Below are 17423 nucleotides of genomic sequence, written 5' to 3' on the forward strand. Positions count from 1 at the left end.
CGTACCTACTCGCGTGGGTTTGCCGCAACGCATCCGGACACGCTCGTGTTAAAGAGGCGCCTTAGAGTCTACATACTTGTTTTCTGCCGGTTAGTAATCGCTTGGTGTATTCTGATAAATGCTCACATCGGGGTCGGCAGTGGTCATGACTATGGTCAAGTAGGTTTTACTATTTTACTTTGGGGTGTATGAGCAGGGAATTATTTGTTATACAGGTTCCTGGGCTGGTTTTAGCAATTGGTGATCAGATCCTGATCATACAGGCAAGCTGATTACTTTAAAATGGTTTAATACATAGTATGTTGGGCTCATGATCTGTCCTCCCGTTATTAGATATTGACATTGGATCCAACGCTACACAGAAAACCATCTCACAATGCAGTATCTTCCAAATCTGCCTCTCAATGTAATGAGAGCTACGCGGCCCCTGCAACGCCTGACTCCATTTTAGAAAATCCTTCTTACAATCAGGATGATGAAGAGACTGCTTCGAATACTTCATCTTTGTTGGGTGATTCATCAAATAGGTCACCCCAGTGTCTGACAGCAGGCGATAAGCAGTGGAAATCCACCAGATACAAAGTGAAGAAAAATATAGACTACCAGCTGTGTCATGGAGGCGCTAGCAGTGATGAAAGGATGAACTGTACCGAGGATGAAGCAAACAGTTTGGCGTCGTCTCCACTATCTCAATCCCCATTGCCGCCTGCAGACAAAACGCCTTGCTCCTCTGGCATCTATCCTATGGACCATCCCGTAATGCTTTCCAAGTAGGTGCTGTGTAGGTACTGATTATTGATCCAATAGTAATTAATGGCTTGTATGTATCAGATCCAAACATTTTTTACAAAGCTGCTTTCAGTGAGCAAAATGGACAACTCTGAAAATGAAGCAATGTTTCAAGGGGAGACAGATGCCATATTGGTCCTCTTTCACACCATGTATTTTGTTCTCCAGTAAACGTATCTATTTTTACTCAGAAACCTTAGAAAAACGGATGCATGTTAGGGATACATTGGGTTCTATAGAAAAATAACATATGCGTACAGTGCATAAATTTCATCTATTTTGCGTTCCTGTGATTTTTTTTTTTTTAACTAGATGGGTAAACGCACTATTCCAACCAGCAAAAAAAAAACTGATCAGATGCTTTCTGTCAGAAGTGTCTGTCTGGAGCTTTTCCTGGCATATATAGTACGTCAATCTGAGGGTCATAGTGTGATGTGAATGGGGTCTAACAGTGACTGTTTCCATCTGTTGCTAAACCTAACCTTGCAGCCATTTGTAGGAGATAGCTATTTTTCCCAGGTCGCCCATGAACAGGTACGATGTTTCAATAAAAGGAGTGATATTCGGAACTGCTGGGCACCTCTGGCGCCTGGTATCTACATTGGAAACAGATTATTTGACAGGTTACAATCCAACCTGTTGCTTCTGCCAATCAAAGACAGTTGGCAGATGTGAATCTGGCGGAATTTTATATGATGTAAAGAAAAATGTATTGATGTACAGCTGATCGCCTTAGCTTTGACTGTAATGGCTCTGAGTGGTAGTGATTCATTCCCAGTACTCATAACAGGTATAGTCCATATTGTGACTACTATAGGATTTTTGATGGCGATAAAGAGGTTGTTCCACTAAGACAACTTATCCCCTAGCCACAGATTAGGGGGTATGTGTCTGATTTGTGGGGATCCAACTGCTGGGGCCCCTACTGATCATGAGAATGAGTGCCCATGTGCCCCCAATTGATCTGAGCGGTGGTCATGCATGCGGGCTGCTGCTCCAATCAGCTCTTTGGGGTTGCCAGAGACAGCTGGGCACTTCTACTTGGCTATCTCTGGCAGTCCAGTAGAGTTGAATGGGACAGTGAACATGCATGCCCCTGTTCTAGTGATCATTGGGGGCCCCAGAGGTCGGACCTATATCGCTCAGGCACTTATTTTCTGTCCTCTGTGGATGAGGGATAAGTTTTCTTAATGGGACAATCCCTTTAAGTTATTGTGTGAACAGGTTAACAAATTGTGACAAATAAAACAAGCTTTAGGGCTGTATTAGACTAGCAGATGAGCATTACGATTGTCGAGAAGGAAGTGTTCCTTCCCAACAATCCCCTGCTCATCAGTGGAGGAGACCGCTGCTATCACATGCAGCGATTTCCTCCACAGTATGGGGAGGAGCGATCTCTAATGCCATCGCATTGGTGCCTCATTTGTTCACAGGTTGTATGTAGTATTGCAGTTCAACCCCATTCTCTTAAAGGGGTTATCTGGTTCGAAGAGGAAGCCAGACAATCTTTGGATGCTAACACTGAACATGACGTGATTTCTCATGGCAAAGCTTAATTGTCCTTTATCAATTCAACGCGAGAGACTGGCTGATGTAGAGAGAAGGAATATTAGATAACGGGTTGCCTCTCTTATTCTGTTGAGAAGATTGTGGTATCTTAGCATCTGTCAGCAGCATGATCAACCCTAGTAAACAGTGGGGTGGAGCATGTTGAGTGCAAGGACCCCCTCTCTTGCAGCAATCTGATGTCTTTATTGAGAGTGGGAATTTCTTAATGAAGACATAGTATAAATATATTATTTTTTCGTTCTCAGTCTTATGCTGCTTTTTGTTAATTCTTAGCATCCGCCGAAGTTTAAGGGAAAAACATGCTCGACACTTGGCGGATTTACGAGACTACTATGAGTCGGAAATCAGTAACCTAAAGCAGCAACTTCTTGTCAGTAACAAGTCCACTTCGACTGAAGACCTGATGAAGATCAACAGTCTTACTGAACGGTAATGGCTGCTTAAATTTTATGTTAAAGGAGATGTCTCACTTAAGTGGAATTTATCATATAGAGAAAGTTAATACAAGGCACTTATTATTATTATTTATTATTAAAGCGCCATTCATTCCATAGCGCTGTACATATGAAAAGGGGTGTACATACATAATACAGACAATTGCACTAATCATAAACAAGATGAGTTACAAACTGGTACAGAATGAGAGAGGGCACTTACTAATGTATTGTTGTTATCCATATTGCTTCCTTTGGTGGCTGGATTCATTTTTCCATCACATTATACACTGCTCGTTTCCATGGTTACGACCACCCTACAATCCATCAGTGGTGCACAATATAGGAAAAAGCACCAGCCTATGTGTGCTCCCATGGTCCCGGCCACCAGAGAGGCTGACGATTTTTCCTATAGTATGCAAGCACAACCACCACTGATGGATTGCAGGGTGGTCTGTAACCATGGAAACGAGCAGTGTATAATGTGATGGAAAAATGAATCCAGCCAGCAAAGGAAGAAATATGGATAATAACAATACATTAGTAACTGGCTTGTATTAACTTTCTCTATATGATAACTTCCACTTACTGATGTGAGACATCCCCTTTTAATAATTCTTTAAAATTGTGTAGTGCCATCTATCAACCATCAACGTATAACGAGCCGCTTAGGCTGTGTTCATATACGTGGCAGAGACTCCAGTAGGGGCCGATGTAGTACATTCTGGCAAACATTAGGACAAAACACAGCAGCGTGCTGCATTATTTTGTCAGACAGAAAGACATAAAGAGAGTCCACCAGGAGATTCACTGTTAAACCAGGCACAACCTCTTGTAGGGCAAGCTCATACGGATGTAGTGATACCTTTTACTTAGCGATCCATTTCTTCATTCTGGAGAAACAGTACTTAAAATCCAAATGCAGGTAAGTGCACGGAGGACAGTCCCAAGCCACTTTGTGCACCCTTGCCTCTTCTGCTTTCTCTCCCAGACTCTCCCTACCCCAATTGACAGATCAAGGTTTCTGCATTCTGACAGTCATGTTGCCTGGCTTTGTCAATAAAGGAGTTGTAAGAGGAGAAAGGTGCACAGAGTGGCTTGGGCACGCCCTCATTGCACTTACCTGCTCATTTGCATGTGGATTAAAATTAATTTTTCTCCAGAATGAAGCAATGGATCGCTAAGTGAAATGCATCATTACATTTAGCTATGTCACAGTGGACTCTAATGTATTTTCTAAACATTAGAAACTTAAAGTTCTTGTCACATGTGGCCAATACTCTGCAGATTTTCCAGCCGGATTTTTGGGCAAAAAACACAGAGAATTACAGTAGCAGCGGATAAGATTTTAACAGATCTCATCCATGTGTTACAGAGAAAAATCCATGTGGTGCATATTTTGATTCCAGGGCATGTCAATTCTTTCTAGGGGGATTTCATTTTTTACATTGCAACAAAATCTGTGACAGTCCACATATAAAGAAAGTAAAAATATTCGATACATCATCACATCGGTGTTAAGAGAGAGCTTTATAACCCTATGGAACCATTCTGTTTTAAAGGGAACCTGTCATCAACTTTATGCTGACCTCACTGAGGGCAGCATGAAATAGTGACAGAAATGCTGATTTCAGCGGTGTGTCACTCATGAGTTAAAAGTAAGTGGTTGCTGAGAACCAGCATCATAATCATTGCAGCCCAGGCCTGGAAAAGAGTCACATCTACCTGAGAAGAGTCATGGTAATTCATAATCTCCTGCACTCTCGCCCATCTGCTGAAGATTGGCCATTCTCTCCTAGAGGGAAAGGGAGAAAACTAGGTAGAAGACTGTCTTTTATCATCAGCAGGTGGGCAGGAGCCTATGAATAACCATGACTCTTCTCAGGTGGCCGTGACTCTTTTCCAGGCCCAGTCTGCAATGATTGTGATGTTGGTTCTCGGCAACCACTTACTTTTAACTTATAAATGACAGACCGCTGAAATCAACTCACCGGTCTCTACTTTATGCTGCCGTTAGTATGGGCAGCATAAAGTTGATGACCGGTTCCCTTTAATGGCACATGCTTACTTCTGTACATCTGGTTAGTTTTCATTCTTTTTGTATTTTTATTTATATTGTGTTAGAAAATCAGCTTTGATTTGCCCAAAAATTGGAAGAGCCATTGAAAGTACAATTTTTATATTTGACAACCATTGTTACAGTCAACACAATGCGCTAGCATAATATTCCAAAACCTATTGTAATCTGCAATCGTGCAACAGTATGAAACTCTCCGGGTATAAATGCAAATTCCAAGAAGGCAAGTATAGTCAGTATGTCCAATTCCTTTGTATAAATTACCCCTGAACTCATCCACTGAGCTTTATTCTTTATCTAGATGTGCCCAGATGGAAGCAGCTTTAACAGAAGCAAGTAAACGAATCCATGTACTTGAGAACAGAAATAGTGAACTTGAAATACAAGGGGTAAGTAGTCCTAATTAACCAGGAATGTGCTGGTTTGATGGTTCATACAGCAGTGACAACTATTTAGTGGCTTGCACCAACATTTACTTCAATATCTGGTTAATAGTAAATTAACACAATGGTCAGTCACGTAGAGGATGGAGCCACATGTTGCAGGTGAGTGATGTAGCGACAGAGGAATAACAGTTCAGCAGACAGGTGTAGAACTTGGCAAGATTCCCACCATAGGTGGGTCAAGCCCCTTTATTTATACACCTTCCAACAGGGTGTGGAGGGTGTAACTTCTCAAAGTATCATCATAATTGGTTAACACACATCCAAATAACACTCATAATTGGTTAATACCGAAGCCATACTTTACACAATTCAAGTCATTCAAATTGGCAGGCGGCCAGTCGCCATTTTCTCGTTGCGCACTTAAGAAATTTTAACTAAAAATACAGTCTTGAAAATTGCTAAGACTATTTGTGGATGATCCATCCTCTGGATAGGTCATCAGTATCTGATCAGTCGATCAGCTGTTTGAGAAGGCACTGGTGCTCGCTGTAGTGCTGCGGCCTTCTCTTAACTCACCAAGCACAGCGCCATATATTGTTCAGCGGCTGTGCTTGGTATCGCAGCTCAGCCCCTTGCACTTTATTGGGGATGAGCTACACCTAGGCCATATGACCGATGAACATGACGTCACATGGCCTAGGGAAGGCTGTGGATTTTTTATTAATTTTTTTTAACGGACCATGAATAACTTCTGTCGAAAAAATAGGACATGTCCTAATTTGTCCTTTTTTCACGGATCACCAGCCCCTATACAATTCGTTTTTCAGAAAAGCATCCCTGAAAATACAGACCAAAACAAACAAGTGGAAATAATGTATCAAAATATCATTTATTAATAAAATACAACATATGGGGAGACAACAGGATGGTATACAGTGTACGGAGAAGCACAGGGCCAATGACACCAAAGAACTACCAGAGTATCTGTGCAGTGTAAGGCACAGGTAAGTACAACCAATGAATCAAGGCGTGAAGCTCAAGGATAACCAAGACAGTATGACACAAGGGGGTCGCCCTCATAGGGCTATGTACACAAGGTACAAACGACCATGCCTGGTAACCCGTGAGCAATCGCCCACATACCAGAATACATAGGCGCCGAGACTGACAAGTGTAATAATCAATCCAAGGTAGGAATCAATGTCTAAATCACAAAGATAACATGCGCCTAGATCCGAGGGACCCACTGTGGATATGTATAGGGGTACCCTATAGGGAATGTGGGGCTGTACTAAAAGCAGAACGTACCTGAAGACATGGTAGTAAGGTGGATGTCAGACCCTGAGCGCGAGACCTCGACGCGCGTTTCACCTCAGCGGCTTCACGAAGCCGCTGAGGTGAAACGCGCGTCGAGGTCTCGATCTGGTAGGAGATCTTTTACTGTGGGGTTCCATCATGCCAAAGCCTGGGGCACTTAAATCTGCCAAGGCCTCCTCTCAGGCTCTTTTGGGGTCATGCAAGGTGTGCCTTCTGCCTTTTTCTGCCTCTGGCACCTGTGACTCGTGCCCTGCTCCTGGACAGGATCAGCCTCCTTCTCTTGCTCAGCCCAGTCCTCCCTCTGCCCCTGCGGAACCGGCGGTACCCGCCTGGGCTTCCGCCATGTCTAGTGCGGCAGCGGATCTGGCCCTAGTTGCCAAGGCAGCCATGTCCTTCATGGAGCGTATGGCAGCTACTACTCCAGTAGCATCCACCGCTCCATCTCCTCTCAGTGATTCTCACAGAGGGCGTCTGACGTCTAAGAGGCAGAGTGAGCGGCAGCATTCCTCGTCGGATGACTCCGCTTCTCCCCCACGCCTTGAGGCATGCCCGGTTGACTCTCCCTCTCGTGGGGAGCGCAAATCCGAAGGGGAATTGTCCGGATCGGACGAGGCCACGGAGCGGGAACCCCTGCCTAAGCTTTCCACCATGGTATCCGAATTGGTGGAGGCTGTCCGTGACACTTTTAATATCCAAGGAGATTCCACTCCCTCCACTAGTCGGGAGTTCTCCCTCTTTCCGCCCAAAAGGCCCGAATCCGCGGTGTTCCCCGTTCATGAGGAATTCACAGCGGTCATATCAAAGGCTTGGGACCGACCCAATCAGAAATTTTCGTCCACCAAGCGCATGGATACGCTTTACCCCTTCCCCTCTGACTCGGTGGAAAAGTGGACTTCTTCCCCTAAGGTAGATCCTCCGGTGGCCAGGTTGGCCAAGAACACGGCCCTTCCTGTCCTAGACGGTTCCTCCCTGCAGGATGCGGTGGACAGACGCCTGGATTCACTTTCCAAGTCCATCTTCTCTCTGGCGGGCGCTTCCCTGCGACCGGCTTTTGCGTCGGCTTGGGTTGCCAGAGCCCTTACGGCGTGGTTGCGGCGCCACCACCAGGATCTGACGGAACAGGGCGCCCCTGCAGACACTTTGGAATTTATTCTCCAAATGTCTCAGGCTTCTAAATATCTCTGTAAAGCTTCAATGGATATCGGTTCCCTATTTGCCCGTATTTCGGCCCTCTCGGTCATTCAGTGTAGAGAGGTTTGGTTGAAGGTGTGGGATGCTGATGCTTCTTCCAAGCGTTCCCTCGCTAACCTTCCCTTTTGAAGGATCTAGGCTCTTTGGAGCCCAGTTGGACGAATTCATTTCTGCCGCAACGGGGGGCAAGAGTACGCATCTGCCTCAATCCAGATCCAAACGGCCCTTTCGATCTCGGGCTTCAGGGTTCCGGGTCCAGTCCTTTCGTCGCTTCTCCACGGCCAGGGCGTCTTCGTCCTCGTCGGCTGGGGGATCCCAGGAATCCCGCAAGAAGCCTTTCTTCAAACCCCAGCCCTCTTGGCGACCACGGGCACAGTCAACCCGTCCCCCTGCTCCCAAACAGCCCTCCGCATGAAGGGGTGCCCCCACCCCTCGTGGTGGGGGGCCGTTTGCTCTCCTTTCAACAGGTCTGGAGGGCTCACGTTCAGGACGCCTGGGCTCTGGAGATTGTGACATCCGGTTACAGTTTGGAGTTCGCGTCCAGCCCGCCGGAACGTTTTTTCCCGTCTCGCGTTCCGGGGGATCCAGCCAGGGCCTCGGACCTCCTTTTGGCGGTCTCCTCTCTTCTGGACCGGGGTGTCATTTTTCCCGTTCCCCCGGAGGAACAGGGAACAGGTTTTTACTCAAACCTGTTCGTCGTTCCGAAAAAGGAGGGGTGGGTGCGCCCGATACTGGATCTGAAGCTTCTGAACAAGTTTCTACGGGTGCGGAGGTTTCGCATGGAGTCCCTTCGCTCCGTTATTGCTTCTCTGCTTCCAGGGGAATTTCTCGCGTCTGTGGACATTCAAGACGCCTACTTACACGTCCCGATTGCGAAGTCTCACCATCGATTTCTGCGTTTTGCCATCTGGGGTCGTCATTACCAGTTCGTCGCCCTGCCTTTTGGGTTGGCGACCGCCCCTCGCGTTTTCACCAAGGTTTTGGCGCCTCTCATGGCGCTTCTTCGCACCAGGGGCATCTCGTTGTTGCCCTACCTGGACGACATCTTGATAAAAGCCCCGTCTCTTCCACAGGCCGAGGACAGCGTCCGAATTACCGTTCAATCTCTAGAACGGTTCGGGTGGCTGATCAATCTACCGAAATCCTCTCTGCACCCTTCCCAGAGACTCTCCTTCCTGGGGATGATTTTGGACACCTCGAGTTCTCGGGTGTTTCTTCCGGATTCCAAGTCCTCTCAGATTCGGAGGGCGGTGTCGCTCCTTCTACAAGCTCCTTGTCCCACCATTCGAGAGTGCATGCGGGTTCTGGGCCTTATGGTCGCCTCCTTCGAGGCGATTCCGTATGCCCAGTTCCACACTCGACCGTTACAACAGTGGATTCTTGCCCTCTGGGACAAGACCTCTCGGGGTCTGGACGCTCCCGTCCGCCTGTCCTGGCAAGTTCGGTTGTCTCTCCCTTGGTGGCAGGCCTCGCCGAATCTCTCATCAGGGAGGTCCTTCCTTCCGTTCTCTTGGACGATAGTCACCACCGATGCCAGCCTCATCGGTTGGGGAGGCGTTCTCCGGAACCTCACAGTTCAGGGAGTCTGGTCGATGGAGGAATCCCGTCTTCCGATAAACGTTTTGGAACTAAGGGCGATCTTCAACTCCCTCTCCCACTGGACTTCCCTCCTTGCGGCTCGGCCGGTGCGTGTTCAGTCAGACAATGCAACGGCTGTGGCCTACGTCAATCATCAGGGCGGAACGCGCAGTCGGGCAGTGATGCAGGAGGTGGCGAGGATCCTCCTATGGGCGGAGTCTCATGTTCCAGTGTTGTCGGCGGTGTACATTCCGGGCGTCGACAACTGGACGGCGGATTTTCTGAGCCGCACCAAGGTGGATCCGGGAGAGTGGTCCCTACATCCGGAGGTGTTCGAGGACATCTGCCGCCGATGGGGCCGTCCGGACGTGGATTTAATGGCGTCCCGGCTAAACAACAAGGTGCCGGTGTTCCTGGCCCGCGCTCGGGACTCGAGGGCGTGCGGAGTGGACGCGCTGGTGTCTCCTTGGCAGCGATTCGACCTCCTCTATGTCTTCCCTCCACTTCCTCTGTTGCCGAAGGTGCTGCGCAAGATCGAGGCGGAGGGGATACCGGACATTCTTATCGCTCCGGATTGGCCTCGCCGCGCCTGGTTCTCCAACGTCGTCCGAATGCTAGCGGACGTTCCGTGGCCTCTTCCCGACAGAGAGGATCTTCTATCTCAGGGACCGCTCTTCCATCAGAATTCACGTCAGTTGCGTTTAACGGCGTGGCTGTTGAGACCTACATCCTGAGGAAGAGAGGCTTCTCTGATGCAGTGGTGAGAACCATGATCAGAGCTCGGAAGCCGGCTTCTTCGCGGATCTATTATCGCACCTGGAGGGCCTATCTAACCTTTTGTGAGAAGTCGGGTTTTCCACCGCTTCGTTTTTCTGTTCCGGTGGTGCTGGCCTTTCTACAGTCCGGCCTTGAGGTGGGACTGTCGCTCAGTTCTTTGAAGGGTCAGGTTTCGGCCTTGGCGGTCTTTTTTCAACGGTCTATTGCCTTTTTGGGGCCTGTGAGAACCTTCCTGCAGGGGGTGGCGCATTCGGTTCCTCCGTATGTTCCTCCCTTACCCCCCTGGGATCTTAACCTGGTCCTGCGCGCCCTTCAGGAGGCGCCTTTTGAGCCTCTGAGGGAGGTCTCCCCAGTCTTCCTCACCTGGAAGGTGGTTTTTCTGGTGGCCATTACCTCCATCAGGAGGGTTTCGGAGCTGGCCGCGCTTTCCTGTCAGGAGCCTTTTCTGGTCTTCCACCAGGATAAGGTGGTGCTACGGCCGGTTCCTTCTTTTTTGCCCAAGGTGGTTTCTCCGTTCCACCTTAACGAGGATCTTGTCCTGCCCTCTTTTTGTCCTTCTCCGGCGAACCCCAAGGAACGTGCTCTCCACTCCCTGGACGTCGTCAGGGCCCTGAAAGTGTATCTGGGGGCAACCACCTCCTTTTGTCGTTCGGACTCCCTCTTTGTGGTTCCCGAGGGGTCTCGTAAGGGTCTGGCGGCTTCCAAGGTTACTGTGGCGCGGTGGATCCGTTCCGCTATTGCTGCGGCCTATCGCGCTCGTGGTCAGGTTCCCCCGTCACGGATTACCGCTCACTCCACAAGGGCAGTGGGAGCTTCCTGGGCCAGACGCAATCGCGCCTCCGCCTCCCAGTTGTGTAAGGCTGCCACTTGGTCGTCCTTGCATACGTTCACAAAGTTTTATCAGTTGCACTCGCTGGCCTCGGCTGATGCTGTCCTTGGGCGCAGGGTATTGCAGGCCGTGGTGCCCGTTTAACGGCTGGACGTTTTTTCTCCTGGCGGTGTTGGTTTTTCCCACCCCATGGACTGCTTTTGGATGTCCCATGGTCTGTGTCCCCCAATGGAATGTACGAGAAAAGGAGATTTTTGTGAAACTCACCTGTAAAATCTTTTTCTCGTCTTTTCCATTGGGGGATACAGCTCCCGCCCACTTTTTTCGTTTATGCTCAGGGTGTGTTGGTGTGATGGTTTCCACTGTGGTTTTTTCAGTTCTCCTTCTCCTACTGCTTTTGCAACGACTGAAGTCCTCCTGGAGGTGTCTGGGGGTATAGCCCGAGGAGGAGGAGTTTCGTTTTGCATAGTGTCCCTCCTAGTAATACCTCTAAGCTATACCCATGGTCTGTGTCCCCCAATGGAAAAGACGAGAAAAAGATTTTACAGGTGAGTTTCACAAAAATCTCCTTTTTGATACATTATTTCCACTTGTTTGTTTTGGTCTATTCTGGATGCTGTACAAGTGGAAATTGTAGCTGTCTAGTTGACAGAACAGCCTTTGTGTAGGTTAATAGTATCCCTGAAAAAACAGACTGCCGTTTTTAGTGGCTTTTTATTTTTCATTGTCGTATGAATGTAGCCTAAGGGACATTTTTTCTTGTATCCAAAAGACTGGTGTAGATCAGGGGTCCCAACCTATAGAACGGGAGCCATGTGGTAGGTGATGCCATTCTATGCAGCCGCCAACCAGGGGCATGACTATGTGGCCGACACTGATATGGAGAGAACAGTAGCGCTGTGCGAGTTCGGTGTTAAAGGGTAACTGTCATATAATTTTTTTATGTAATTGGATTGGTCTGACTAAGTTTACCTTAGTTCCCTAGTTAATACTTTTGTATAGGTATTGAATTACCTAGTAATTGCAGCATGTTCTTTCCTCCCCCAGACATTTCAGTGGTGCGGCTAGACAGCGTTGCTAGGTGTCCTCCGTCTCCTATCTTCTATATACAGAAGACTGAGGACGTAGTAGTGGGCAGTCCCGAACGCTGCATGCGTGCTCTGGTCGGACCGGGATAGTGCCAATATTTGCGATAAAAATTCACGATTAGAATCAACTACTCAGGAGGAAGAGGGCGTGTTTAAGTCTGGAGAAAGCCAATTGGTTGCGGTGAGGCTGCCCGTTCCTGAGATCAGCTGAATGAATTCTGGGTAGTTAGGGAGGGAGGTCTTAGCCTCAGGGTAAGGGTATCGGTGGCCATCTTGAGAAGATAGTCAGAAATAAGTCTTGTGAGGAGCGGTTGCTATGGACGGAATCTTATTAAACAAGTGGTATGTGAACACAATGATTAGTGATTATGGATTACCACCACTGCAGCAACAACATATATGAACATTTAATTTTGAGTGAAAATATGGCGGTTATCCTTTAAGCAACTTAATGGAGTCTTTCACTGCTAAAATCATTTTTAAAGTAGGAATACTATCATGCAGAGACCAGTTTCTGAAAATCCGGTCCTCTAATCCAGAAGACAACTTTATATGTTTTATGGTAATGAGGTTTTGGGTGCACCATGGGAGAGGCTGCTCCATTTGGGCACTATCACTCCACCAGTAAGGCTGACCAGCGCCCCCCCCCCCCTTCCCCCTTCTAGTTTGATTGACACTCCCTGGTTTACCATTCCTCATGGCTCCCCACAAGATTTCCCAGAAAGGAGTGATGAGGCAATGAAGTCCGGAGAGTGTCAATCAGACTAAAGGGTGAGGCCCTGGGTGGGGTTACTGGCAGAGGGATGGTGCACTCAATGGAGCAGCCTCTTCCATGGTGCACCTCAAATCTCACTAACATAAAAAAAAGTAGCTTTTCACATGAAAAGTTTTATTTTTCATTCACCAGCCCTACATGCCGATATGCTTACTTTAAAAAAGTTTTTGTCAGTAACAGTCCTGGTACCACTTTTACTGTGAAATGCTCACCCCCAGACCCTTCTCTTGGCATGACACGGTGCATCAGTTTTTCCCAGACTGCTCCTTTAAATGGATATTCCTACAGGAATCCCTGGATGCAGATGTGAACATAGCCTTGGTTTTATATTGGTTGGTTGTCTAAAGACATTTTCTGTCCTAGGCTGAATGGAAGGAACGGTATTACACGGCAACTGGCACTTCAAAGGACTTACAAGAACAAATTGAGGAAATGAGAGCAAGGAGTAAAGAAAAAGAAAATGCCATTAGCAGATTACAGTCCAGACTCAAAGAAGTTGAAGAATCACTTCAGAAGACTATTAGGCAGTCAGATGACAAAGAAGCACGAATAAAACAAGAGCATAAAATGTTTCAAGACGTAAGTTCAAACAGCTGCAACCGCCTGACAGTTTATTTTCCTCTCATAGGAAAGTCAATGTTTTTGGGTTTGCATACATTTTAAGGGTGCATTCCACGGACCGTATGGATTGTATGGTCCACAAAAAGCGAACCTACAAAAATTACAGTTTTTTTTTTTTGCGGACCCACTGTAACAATGCCTATCCTTGTCCGCAAAACGGACAATAGGACATGTTCTGTCTTTTTTGCAGGGCTACGGAACGGACATATGGATGCGGACAGCACAGTAGGGCTGCAACGATTAATCGATGTAATCGATTATAATTGATAACTGGATTAGTTGTCGACAAATCCAGTTATCGAATAATTGCCGATTCGTTGCTATGCGGGCGGGCGGGCACTGCATCTTTATTTTGCCTTTTACAATGACCCTCCAGTAACAGGCAGAGCGGACGGCGGCGTCACTTACTCACGTGACGCACCTGCTCCGCCTCCTTCATTCATAAAGTGGGCAGAGCAGGTGCGTCACGTGAGTAAGTGACGTTACGCCTCCGTCCGCTCTGCTTGTTACTGGAGGGTCATTGTTAAAGGTAAAATAAAGATGCAGTGATTAGTCCGACTGCAGCGGGGCCAGGGCTGTTATGGGGAGGGGGATCGGTCTATGGCACTGCTATGGGGAGGGGGGGGGGGGTCTGTGTATGGCACTGCTATGGGGAGGGGGGGGGGGCTCTGTGTATGGCACTGCTATGGGGAGAGGGGGGGTCTGTGTATGGCACTGCTATGGGGAGGGGGGGTCTGTGTATGGCACTGCTATGGGGAGGGGGGGGTCTGTGTATGGCACTGCTATGGGGAGTGGGGGTCTGTGTATGGCACTGCTATGGGGAGGGGGGGGTCTGTGTATGGCACTGCTATCATGGGGAGGGGGTGTCTGTGTATGGCACTGCTATCATGGGGAGGGGGATCTGTGCACTGTTATGCCCATAACAGTGCACAGATCCCCCTCTCCATAACAGTGCCACCCACAGATCCCCCTCTCCATAACAGCGCCACCCACAGATCCCCCTCTCCATAACAGCGCCATCCACAGATCCCTCTCCCCATAACGGCGCCGCCCACAGATCCCCCTCTCCATAACGGCGCCGCCCACAGATCCCCCTCTCCATAACGGCGCCGCCCACAGATCCCCCTCTCCATAACGGCGCCGCCCAAAGATCCCCCTCTCCATAACGGCGCCGCCCACAGATCCCCCTCTCCATAATGGCGCCGCCCACAGATCCCCCTCTCCATAACGGCGCCGCCCACAGATCCCCCTCTCCATAACGGCGCCGCCCATAGATCCCCTTCTCCATAACGGCGCCGTCCACAGATCCCCCCCATAAGTGTCGTCCACAATTTGTTTTAATATAGCCTTTGAACATAATTTTTCAAGTAAAATCATATAAACCTCTTTGTTTTGCAATTTTGTCGTTCTTCCCGCTTAATCGTAGAAATTAATCGGCAACTAATCGATTATTCAACTAATCGTTAGCTGCAGCCCTACAGCACAGAGTGTGCTGTTTGCATTTTTTGTGGGCCCATTGAAATGAATGGGTCCGCGTCTATCCTGCTGATCAGATGTGGACCAAAACTACGGTCGTGTGACTGCACCCAAATACTGAATAAAAAGGTAGAAATTCACATTAACAAAGTTATTTTCCCTCATTCAAGTATACACTAATAATTTTTATTACTTGTCCTCTAAGGGTAAGTTCACAGATTGTGGAAACACTGCAGATTTTCTGTCGTGTATTTGCATGCAGATAATCTACAGCGTTTTACAGTACGAGTAAAGTGTACACGTTTTTAACAATTCTCATCTACATGCTGCCGAAACAATTTGTCAATTTGGTGCGTTTCCACAGGGTATGAACATACCGTAAGGGTGGCTGGACACGATGCAGATTACTTGCGGTTCTTCTGCACGGATATTCATGCGGAAAAACCGCAGTGTAGTACAGTACCCTGAGGTTGCCCTTATGTGTTCAAATTTTATTCAGGCTTTTTTCAATCCAATTTTGTAACTAAAACCAGGTGTGGATTCACAAAAGAGAAGTCAAATCTGCCTGTTATACATTCTCTCTTTAAGGGCTCAGCTACACAATGTTTGTCACACCACTATTTCGCAGCAGTGTTGCACGACCCTTTTTGTAAAGATAGTCAATGGTGTCGCACAAGTTGGATTTTTGATCGACTGTCGCGTAGTAGTTGCAGCATGTCGCAGTGTGACACCATTGACTGTCATTACAATGTTGTGGGACATTGGTGCAACATAAATGTTGTGTAGTCGTACTCTTAATGATCCCTTTTGTTTCAGATATCGATCACTCCTCCTTACAAAAATTGTGCTGTTAACTGTATTTTAAGGTATAGCTTGCAGTGCTAAATTAAAGGGTCTTACATATGTACCTCCAGTTGCTCCTGGCCGCCGTGTCTCCTACCAGAAACTTAAATGTGACCATGGGAGACAAAACCAGCAGGTCGGATGGTACAGCCAAACATACAATGCTGATAGCCTCCAGTGTCACACAATTGACTCTCCAACAGTACCACCTGATCTACTTGTTGCATCTCCCATAGTCATATAGAAACTTTTGACAGGAGTTCCCGCAGTGAGCAGTTCTGGAGGTACATCTAATGTTAGCAAAACCACAGAAATTATTAGTCCACCATTTACGCAGATTTAGTTTCCAGTCAACATAAAGCTTGTATCCTCCACGTTTACATTGTTTTCAGCTGATAACGATTGTGAATGGGGAAAGTTCTGCTGCTGCAGACCTTTCGTTTAACATTTTGTTTTTTTCAGCTTTTATTGGACTATGAATCACTTGTTAAAGAACATGAAAGAGTAAAGGTAAGAGACTTTCCCTTTTAGGCCTCTTTCACACTTGCGTTGTCCGGATCCGGCGTGTACTCCACTTGCCGGAATTACACGCCGGATCCGGAAAAACGCAAGTGTACTGAAAGCATTTGAAGACGGATCCGTCTTCAAAATGCTTTCAGTGTTACTATGGCACCCAGGACGCTATTAAAGTCCTGGTTGCCATAGTAGTAGTGGGGAGCGGGGGAGCAGCATACTTACCATCCGTGCGGCTCCCGGGGCGCTCCAGAATGACGTCAGAGCGCCCCATGCGCATGGATGACGTGTCCATGCGATCACGTGATCCATGCGATCACGTGATCCATGCGCTTGGGGCGCCCTGACGTCACTCTGGAGTGCCCCGGGAGCCGCACGGATGGTAAGTATGCTGCTCCCCCACTCCCCACTGCACTTTACCATGGCTGCCAGGACTTTAGCGTCCCGGCAGCCATGGTAACCATTGAGAAAAAGCTAAACGTCGCATCTGGCAATGCGCCGAAACGACGTTTAGCTTAAGGCCGGATCCGGATCAATGCCTTTCAATGGGCATTCATTCCGGATCCGGCCTTGCTGCAAGTGTTCCGGATTTTTGGCCGGAGCAAAAAGCGCAGCATGCTGCGCTATTTGCTGCGGCCAAAAAACGTTCCGTTCCGGAATGGAAGACATCCTGATGCATCCTGAAGGACGGACTGTCCATTCAGAATGCATTAGGAAAATCCTGATCAGTATTCTTCCGGCATAGAGCCCCGACGACGGAACTCTATGCCGGAAGACTATAACGCAGATGTGAAAGAGCCCTTAGAGATACATTTTTTTTGTTCACCAATTTATGAAGGTGAAAAGAATAATGACGTCGGCTTTATACCACTGCCCATTGACTATGTTTGTCCAGGTGGTCGGAACTTATCTCTGCACAGATGTACAGATGTTTCTAAACGTACACGTACTACACAGACCCAAAGCTTGCCATAGAGAAGGCAGGGATGTTTTTTTTACCGTCTCAGTCTTCCCCATCGCTGCATACAAAGGTCAGGAACCAGTGATGCCACTTCCTGCTCCGGTTCCAGTGGTCATGTGATCATTAGGGGTCATCAGTGTGCACAAGCTGCTGGGTCTTACCAGACCCAGATCAGTTCTGCAGTGAGGTTGTTCAACAT

At 47.9% G+C, this 17423-nt stretch overlaps 1 protein-coding gene across 1 annotated transcript in view; it reads left to right on the top strand.

Moving 5' to 3' along the window:
• The window catches only part of MPHOSPH9 (M-phase phosphoprotein 9), an 89193-nt gene that overhangs the window by 26776 nt on the left and 44994 nt on the right, over positions 1 to 17423 (top strand). The window contains exons 10-14 of the mRNA XM_044275700.1: positions 334 to 770; positions 2632 to 2787; positions 5171 to 5258; positions 13174 to 13389; positions 16213 to 16260. Coding sequence (XP_044131635.1) covers positions 334 to 770; positions 2632 to 2787; positions 5171 to 5258; positions 13174 to 13389; positions 16213 to 16260 — 945 coding nt within the window. The remainder of the gene's footprint in view (positions 1 to 333; positions 771 to 2631; positions 2788 to 5170; positions 5259 to 13173; positions 13390 to 16212; positions 16261 to 17423) is intronic.

Source organism: Bufo gargarizans, chromosome 1, assembly GCF_014858855.1.
Source record: "Bufo gargarizans isolate SCDJY-AF-19 chromosome 1, ASM1485885v1, whole genome shotgun sequence".
In the NCBI taxonomy this organism is placed as follows: Eukaryota; Metazoa; Chordata; class Amphibia; order Anura; family Bufonidae; genus Bufo; species Bufo gargarizans.